This window comes from Buceros rhinoceros, unplaced genomic scaffold (genome assembly GCF_000710305.1).
Source record: "Buceros rhinoceros silvestris isolate BGI_N320 unplaced genomic scaffold, ASM71030v1 scaffold4876, whole genome shotgun sequence".
NCBI lineage: Eukaryota > Metazoa > Chordata > Aves > Bucerotiformes > Bucerotidae > Buceros > Buceros rhinoceros.
The window spans coordinates 98,930-108,034 of record NW_010419297.1 but is presented as its reverse complement, the minus strand read 5'-3'; the positions used below and the strand labels follow the sequence as shown (position 1 = coordinate 108,034).

General features: G+C 43.3%; 1 protein-coding gene across 1 annotated transcript in view; it reads left to right on the top strand.

Moving 5' to 3' along the window:
* Nucleotides 1–9,105, top strand: part of SDK1 (sidekick cell adhesion molecule 1) — a gene marked incomplete at its 5' end in the record, with an annotated part of 284,258 nt that overhangs the window by 213,611 nt on the left and 61,542 nt on the right. The window contains 2 exons of the mRNA XM_010138858.1: nucleotides 33–222; nucleotides 2,171–2,269. Of these exons, the coding sequence (XP_010137160.1) occupies nucleotides 33–222; nucleotides 2,171–2,269 (289 nt within the window). The remainder of the gene's footprint in view (nucleotides 1–32; nucleotides 223–2,170; nucleotides 2,270–9,105) is intronic.

Below are 9,105 nucleotides of genomic sequence, written 5' to 3'. Positions count from 1 at the left end.
CTTTCCCTATTTCATGTACATTTGTCCCGCAGATACTTTTCAAAGCAAAAGATTTAGATTCTGAACCAAAGAGCCAGCTAGTACGAGGTAACCACACTCAGTCTTTCCTGTTGTCTGGCTTGCGCAAGTACACGCTCTATGAGATCCAGGTGTTGGCATTCACTCGTATCGGAGATGGAGTCTCCAGCTCTCCTGCCGTTATAGAGAGAACCAAGGATGATGGTAAGTTTAAAGGTATCTTGTTTGATTCTACCTAGTAACACCTCTTTCTTTTAGTGATGGAAGCGTGAACTGCAGCCCAAAATAAGGCTATTTGGATTTTTAATTTTTTTTTTTCAACCAAGTGAGTTGGTCCCTACCAAGTATAGCTATTCCATTGGTTTAGTGCTGAGGACCTGGCAAAAACACAGAAAAACAGAGTCCCGCCATCTCTTCTTTCCCTGCAGCTGACGAAGAGGAAAAAATCATCTAAAATTGTAGTCTGAAGCTCAATGTAGACAATTTCTGTTGAAGACAATTTTTAAAGCCCAATTATGAATTCCTATTGAAGTTCAATCATGCTTTAAGAATTTAAAAAAAAAAAGGTAGAGTGCTGCAGTTGAAATCAATAAACAAATCTGGGTCTGATGGGACTGAAGGAGAAAGATGGAATGTGCAACTACAGTAACCCATTCTCTTTTTTTTTCCTCAAAAGAATAAGGCGTTGACCCTGGAAGATGATCATACCAGTTTCTTTTTGCAACTGCCTCCAGCAATTCCTGTGAGCTCAGGGACTTCCGAGTGTGGTTTGCTGTGTTGAAGGAACCCGAGCGACCCCCTCGCCCCGGTGCTGTCTGAGCACTCAGTGTGGGGAGAGCTTTCGGACTGATCAAGTTCTACAGAAATATAGTTCAACTCTATAAATATTTTGGGCTTTGCAGATGCTAGAGCTGCTTCTAGTTTCATTACCCTTTCAATAGCAAGGTTAATATCAGTGTGAGAGGCTTCTGATTATTGCTCCCGATGAAGATGAACCAAAAAAAAGTCTCTTTTTTCATCACAGTCTTTTCGTAATAGTAATGGAGTAAATGCTGGTTTCTACAAGCAACTTCATTAAGGTAATTTGGTTGGGCTGAAAACACATTCAGACTTGCGGCTTAACAAGACATTTTCTATGGAGTGCAAGGAAGGAGTAAGAACACGCAGGAACGGGAACAGGGACAGCAGCTCCCTGACAATTTTTAAACCATTTTCCCTGCATACTGCCTGTGTGAGGACTTGGCTTCTCTTTGTGAAAGGAAACAAAGAGAAATTGCTGTTAGCAGAACTCTGCAGGGGGAGAAAAAGCCCTCACTGCTTTGTACATACTGGATTATAATAAGAAATGTTTAAAACTGTTTGTTTTAGATAACCCCTGTTATAGCCGTTCCCTCCTTAAATGCATGTTGGAAAATGATACAAATGGCTCTTCCATCTCCGTACCCCTGACATAAATATTTTGTGTCTCCTCCGGGCGCAAATTAATTAAAAGTATCATCAGGGGTAATGCAGGTGGAATTTGTGCCGAAGAGGAAATTTTGTGGATGCTAATGAATGAATTAGCATCTCCTCACCTTGTGAACCTGGGATGGTCAGAGCAGCCACCAGCCATCTGAATTAATGTGCATCTCACCTGCCTCAGGTTCTCCTGCTCAGACCTAAGTGTTTAAAATGCACATGTAAAATCAGAAGACAGTTCAAAGCTGGTGCTGATGACACAGAGAGGAGATATTATTCAATTCCAACAGGTACGAAGTGAATTAAGCTGACACGTAACTCTCTGTAAAGGCAGCTCAGTGACTTGTGTCGTAGTATGTAATCAGTTAGCCAGGCGTGATGGGAGATAACTCTCGCAGAGGTCAGAGCTCCTTTGTCAGAGCATCCCGCTGAACACATTGCACAGGTGCGGTAAAACATCGTAGGGCACATGGGTTCTGTGTCGTGTTTGGTGTCCGTGGGTGTTGGAGGTACTTGGCCATGGACAGGATTCCTCAGAATAAATGTACGTTCAGCACACACGTAGGCACTCCTAAACATCTGCTTCTTATTGGTGAGGTACCGCTTGGGCTGCGTTCTGTGCAAGGTGAGCAGAAAACTTGTAATTCCTCTGACATGCAATGCCTGCTAGCACGATCTCTGGTTTTCCTTCCAGCCCCTGGGCCACCCGTGAGGCTGGTGTTCCCCGAGGTGAGGCTGACATCCGTCCGGATTGTTTGGCAGCCACCAGAGGAGCCCAATGGAATTATTCTGGGTAAGAAGGAGCAGCAAACCCAGGACTGGGAGGAGAGGGCTGGAGAAAAGGGCGAGCTCTGGCTGTTGGGTTTTCCTTCCCCTCACACACTGAATTAGAGACCTCACATAAACAAATTCATGGCTAAAGGAAAGAAAAATATGTTGGCGCCAGCAGAGAGATGTGGTACCCTGTGGGGAGGAGGAAAAGTCTGCCCAGCTCCTTGGCATGTGCTTTCCTGAGCCGGAATTATATCGTGTGATTCATGCGCTGTGTTTGAATTGTCATCTTTCTTCCCATCTGATGTGGGTTTGTAACCTGTTTGGACTGGCTGTTGGGCAAACTGCCGGGAGAGCTGCAGCGGGGGAGAGCTGGATTTCCCCCTCCTTGTTCCCGCTCGCGTTTGCCGGGCATGCCCAACATTTCAGTTCCATGTGCGCTTCTGTTTTACTGCTTCCCTTGGCTAATACTGTCTGACAGGTTGCAAGGTGTTAATTCCTGTTTGGTTTTACATCAAGGGAAATAGACGCGGAAAGGCACGACAGGTATTTGTGAAAAACCTTCTTGCCTTCCTGCTCTCGGAGCTCGTGAAGCCTTTCACAATATAAGAATCCGTTCTTGCCTCTAGAATTGAAGTATCTAACAGTGACCCGGCAGATTTGTGTTCTTTGCTGATGTTAAACACATCTTACAGTAGTTCTAGGTGGTGAGTAAAGATTTGTCTCTCAATTCTGAAAACAGAAGCAAAAGCTTTTGGTTATTTAGTTCGTGGTCTGCCAGTCCTTCTGCTTCACCACCATCGTTCGCACTTGCGTATAGTCTTTGAGCACTATTTCCTAAAGCCTTGCTTGCTGGGTGGAGGGTGCCTGCTTCCAACGCTGCCGCGTTGGTGGCACCCCTCTAAAGGAAGGACAGGTCTTGCGTTGCGTTTAAATCTTGACTCAAGAACTCAAAGTCTGCGCTGGTGTGTAGTTTCCCAAACTAATGCATGAAGATGCAGAGAAATCATCGAATGGTATCCAAAGGCAGACGCTGTGGGGGTTCTCTGAGCACGAGAAAGAGTCTGCGTGAAGCTTGGCAGCGCTTAGCTGTCTGAGCCAGGTCCACGCCGGGTTTCTCTGCAGCTCGAGGAAACTTGGCTTCCAGGTTGTCTTGTGGGTTTGATTTGCTGCATCTTTTAAGGAACTGTGTGTCCTCAAACTTGCTTTCAGTAGAGACTGGGATTTGAATCACAGGATGTGGTTAAGGAGAAAAAAAGCCATTTGATAGAAATGATGAGAAAGTACAAAGGAGATTTTGCTCTCCCAACTGTGTTCCAATGCGTCACGTTGTTGCGCTTTGTCAGCCTTATTTGCTGAAGTTGCAAGCTCAGTGGAGTAGCAACTCTCTTTTACTTTGTCTTTGCAGAATGCTTTGTGCAATGCATCCCCTTCTCAGTTGGTTCTTACTCATTCCCCCTACGCTGATGATAAAATCATAGAACTGCAGATTTGGAAGGAAAGGGGAAGGGTGTCCCTTGAAGAACGCTTGGCATGCTTCACATGTAGGCTGTTGTTCCCGATGTCTTACTCGATACTGTCCTGACCTGACTTGATGCAGCACTGATGGTGTGACTCAGTCGGTTTATGTCCCACTCTTAACCCTACCCTTTTTCTGCAGTACGCTTCCAGGTCAGTCAGTCCCTCTTTTATGTGTACGTTAAGCTTTTTCTTTGTAAGTGTGATGGTTCACAGGTGCCTTTACTTAATTTTATCTTATTGATTCCAGACGGCCTCTCCTCATTACCAAGATCACTTTAAATGATGCTCTTGTCCTCTAGAGCGTGTGTGGCCACTGACAATTTGGTTTCATTTTTGGAGTTTGCAAGTAGACTGGTAATTCCATCAGCCAGGTCATTAATGAAAATACTGAACAGAACCAGACTCATTCTTGAGGTCTTATGAGAGCTTACTTAACTGTCCTCCAGCTCTTAGCGAACTATTGATAACAATGTTCAGAGGGGTTTTTTTAAATTGTTCAAGTCAGAATGTGAGGTAGTTTTCTTAGATTCTGTTTCTCTTGGTTGCTTTTGATGAGGCTCTGTGCAACCATATTATAGCCTCAAGTAAAGTCAGTGCCGATCGTATCTACTCTTCACACCTGGCCGACTACACTGTCAAAATGGAAAATAGGTTGATTGATATTTATTATTTGCTCCAGACAAATATATATTGGCTGTTCCTTGGCACTTTATTATCCTCATGGATGTTTGTATGTTGACTCATATTTTTTTCCAGGATCTTTCTGGGTATTAAAATTCAGCTTGATTTGTCCATAATTCCTCTGCTTGGTCTTTCCCCATTTTAAATGACAGGGTACTTTGCCCTTCTGTAGTATTCTGGGATGTCGCCTCTCCTCCTCAAGTTCTTGAAGATAATCACTAATTATTCGGAGATGGCTCTAGCTAGTTATATAAGCACTGCAGGGCAAATTGCATCAGGCCTTTCTGACTCTATTATATGTACCTTAACTAAATATTTGTTAACCTGTTTTTATTCTAGCTTACATCCCTTCTTATGTTGTTGTCAGTTTTAATTTGTGTTAAGTATCTAGTCAGCATCAATTTTTGTGTGTGTGTGTGAAAATGAAGCACTGGCAGTATCAGCCTTCCTTTCTTTTCTGTCTCACCTGTCTTGAGCTCATCTTTGCTTCCCACTAGTTGACCTGTCCTCCTTCTGCCTCTCAGATTTCTAATGTATTTATAAAACCTTTCTCATTGCCTTTGATGCCCTTTAAGTCATAACTCACTTTGCACTTTAGTCATTCAGATTTTGTCCCTACGTGTCTATTTATACGCTCCCTTAGACTGTCCTGTTTCAACTCCTGGTCCAATTGAGTTTTGATTTTTCAGGCCGTTAGTGAGCTCTGAATGCAAACATTGGCCTCTTAACATCTTTTGTCGGCATTAGGATAGTTGTATCTTTTTTTTGACTCTTTTAAAACTGTCGGCTAACCTGAATTCCTTTTCCCTTTAGAATTCCTTCCCAGGAGGACGTTACCTGCCAGTTCCCCCAGTCCACCTCTTTGAAGTCTATTGTCTTTATTCAGCAGTCCTCGCTCTTATTTTATCAATAGGTGGAATATTGAGGTTCATAAAGGAAGTAGTTAGCTGTCAATGTCAGAGAGAAAAAGTAAGGATTTCTCACACTGGGTACTTCTGTGATCTTTCCTACGAAGTGAAGTGTGCTTCAAAAATAGATTTGAAAAATGCGTAGCATTCTAAGTAAAGGTTGCAAGTTGTTGGGTTTTTTTCCTGTACACCTTTTAAATCTCATTACTGTAATGAACTTTCAAAACAGCAGGGTTGGAAAGAAAAAAAAATACTTGATCTGCAAGAGCAACTTACATTCAGAGCCTTTGAACTAATGTTTCTGCTCTGCTAGCTCTGTCCTCTGAGTATACAAGCACCTTTGCAGCGAACATTTTTGTAATCTATATCAAAACATGTTTGAGCATTTCAGAGAGAGACTAGCAGGATGAAATACTGGCAGGCACCAAGAGGGAAAACCACTTGTTTGTTTGTTTAAATATTTTACTGTGAAGACTGCTAGATATTTCCTTTTCTCCTTTTGGGAATGTTGTGCTAACCATCCCAGGCTTTGCTCTGCCTTTTCTGCACTGTGTTCAGCTGGCACCCACCGTAGTTCCTTCAGATGCTATTAAAGAAAAATGATACATTAATGTGCAGTTGTGCACTTCTAGCCATGAGCTTCCCCTGAAAAAGAGAGCTCAACCCGCGTCCTTCCAGGCCCTGGTTAGTATTCCTCATGGTATCCTTGTATTTAGCGTCTACCTGAAGCTTATTGCAAAAGAGCAGAAGAACTCCGCTGAGAATTAGAACCAAAATTGGATGTAATCCATGTTTGCAAATTCATATTTTGATCCTAGGCTGCACTTGCACACCCGCTGGCCCTTAAACAGATAAGCAGGAAAATCAACAAACTGAATTGCTGCTCCACGAGGCAGCCCGTAGCCTCCTGGTATCGCTTGGCTTTCCCATAGTTCTGTGACAAATTAATAAGTGCTTGTATCTCTGCTGCACCATGGCCTGCGTGAGCGGGTGCTCTCGGTTCTGAAGGGCTTTGTATGGTGATGAGCTTGAAGGCTCTTTTATATTCATGGTGCGTTGTCATCTTCCTGCCTGCTTGCTTTGGGGACTCCACCGGTGGTGTTACCATGACCTAACGTTTCAGAGGCAGTGCAGGCTGTTGCCGTTTGTTGAGGTCGGAAAGCGTAGCTCGTGGAACTGCTTGCGGTTCTGCAAAAACATACTTTAAAAGATGCTAATGCAAAAAATAAGCCTAATTTTAATCAATAAAGAAATGCATGAAGAGTTGAACTTTCAGGCGGGGTTTTGTGTCGTTTTGGCCTGGTGAAGCACAGAACTCCCAATAGCAGAAGGGAGCTGGAATCTAATACTGTATGGAGGTATAAAAAAAAAAAAAAAGAATTAAGAAAACAATATTAATTCTTCTCGTGGACCAACCAGATACTTCATATTCTGTAAGATATTCCTTTCCCAAAAGAGTTTGCTCTGACCACCTTTCCAAGATTTTACTGTCATTCATAGTCTTTGATTTGCTTAAAAAATTTTTTTCATGTAAGATGCCTCTGACATCTCCTTGTCGTAATCTAGTCAAGGAAGGAAGCTTCTGTATTCCTCCACTGCAGCAATTCAGTTACTGCCTCTTACAGCCCTCAAGCATACATGAATTTCTCTTTGAACATTTTCCATTTACCTCTATTGATTTGCCTTGTTTGATTTCACTTAATGTTTCCTGTCTCCTCCCATCGCTTGTTGGTGAAATTCGTCAACTTAAGAATTTTATCTTTTTGATCTTGTGTTAGCCCTAATTATTATCCAAGCTATAGTTTAAATACTGCATCCTCTGCGTCACTCGGAAGAAAAAGAAAAGCGATGCTTTTTATGCGTGGATGTATCTTGTCTGTCCCAAACTCTCTAATGGGAGGTGATGGAGGGGATCAAAATTGAGGTACTGGGTGTCTCGTCTCTCAGGTGGGTTGGAGGTAGCAATAAGAGCAAGCTGAGCTCAGGTGCAGAGGTTGGAAATGTACCTTGGAATATGGCTGAGGGAAGCGTTGATTTTCTGGGGAAACATGTAAAGTTGATGGCTCTGGTTGTGTAAACTCTGCCTGAGACATGCAGGAAAATAGATATTTACCCAAACTGTCAGCAAAAACAGCAGGTCTAGGAGAAGGCAGTGAGAGCTGATACTGTTTTTCACGGGGATATGTTGAAAGGCAGTTTGTGGAGCCTGTCAGAGAGACGCACTGTGACAAGGGATTTCTTTCTCGTGGCTAAATTAGTTTTTAGACTAGCCAAGGAACCACTCTTGTGTAAGTTAAGTTATTATAATGGCCTAGATATGTATGTGTTCCTTTGCCTAAGCTGAGCATGTTAGTAATTGGCTTTCCAGCCTGAGTACCACCGTTTAGCAGTAAATAGTTATCTTTCTATTCCCTCCTTACATTTTAACTACACTTTATGTTTTACAAAGGTTTAGAAAAGAGAGGAAATTGCTCGACAAGGATGTGTCCCAGATATCACACTTATCTTTTAATAACTAGATAAATCAACTTTTCTATTCTTTCAATATTCTCTGTTTCCCTCCAGGTCTTATTCTTTACGTCTTATGTCCCTTTATCAGACTTCTTTAGCCATCTTAGTTGCTTCTTCCCTCTGCTGTAAAAATTTCACCAGTGCTTTGCTTTTATTCCCCACCCCACCTCCTCCTCCACCCCCCACCCCTGCCCCTTATTGAGACCCTGTGCCCCGGGTTTTCACCCCTGCATTCTTCACGTCTGTATAAGCAAAAAAAAAAATGGTAGTGTACCCGTTCCATCTCCCCATTGCTACATGTCTTTCTGTGGCCTTTAAAAAAGATCAAAATACTCTAGTGCTAAAGATACAGAAATACTTTGGTGAAATATATTGGACCGGTAATGGGAGAGCAGGTGCCGTCGATAAAAGGAGGTAGTTTGCAGGCGGAAAAATGAAATGTTCAAAGCGTAAGCCTGTAAGACTTTGCTGGGATCTAAGCGTGCTCAGGAGCTCTGAAAAATCAGGCTGCTTTTTATCTAGTAGTCTAATGCCATGCAGCCAGCTGTGAAAAAGCAGGAACACGCCTGGCACACCAACAGCCATGGTGTGTGAGGGGACTGGGCACCACGGGCTCAGCCCATGCGGGCACTAGGAGCCCTTTGCTGCTGATGCCCGCTTTCAAACGTGGGATGCTCAGAGTGCGTTAAGGCACCACAGTGACCTGCTTGGTACCCAAACCTGTGTGTAACTGCAGCCTGTGGGGCTCGGGCTGAAGTTACCACGCTCGGAAAAGCCAAGTCACTCATCAAGGTGTTGGTGCAGTCAAATTTGTTCCGCATAAGGCAGCTATGGCTGTTGCCCCACATCCTCTAACAGCTGCCAAAGAAGAAAAGGACCTGGAAACACTGGTGCATCATCAACAGCACTGTGAGATTAATACCAAAATTAATACCATCTGTATCCTAATTAAATTCCACTGTTCGTGATGGTGTGCACCACACGCGAGTATGGCAGTCGATCAAGAGAGTGCAGGAACTCTGTGCCTTTTCTGTGAGTGGGTGCATGGCAATTGTTGCATATTCACAGTGGGAAATAAATGTCATTGATTTTTCTCTAATAGCCACAGGTGAGATAAAACCCTCAGTTTTCATGCACTGGCCTTCACAAATGAAGCATGCCAGGTTTGGCTCCCCTTGTTCTTGTTACAGCCAAAATGCGGTGGGAGTTCAAACTCTAGCTGGGGTATTAATTCCCA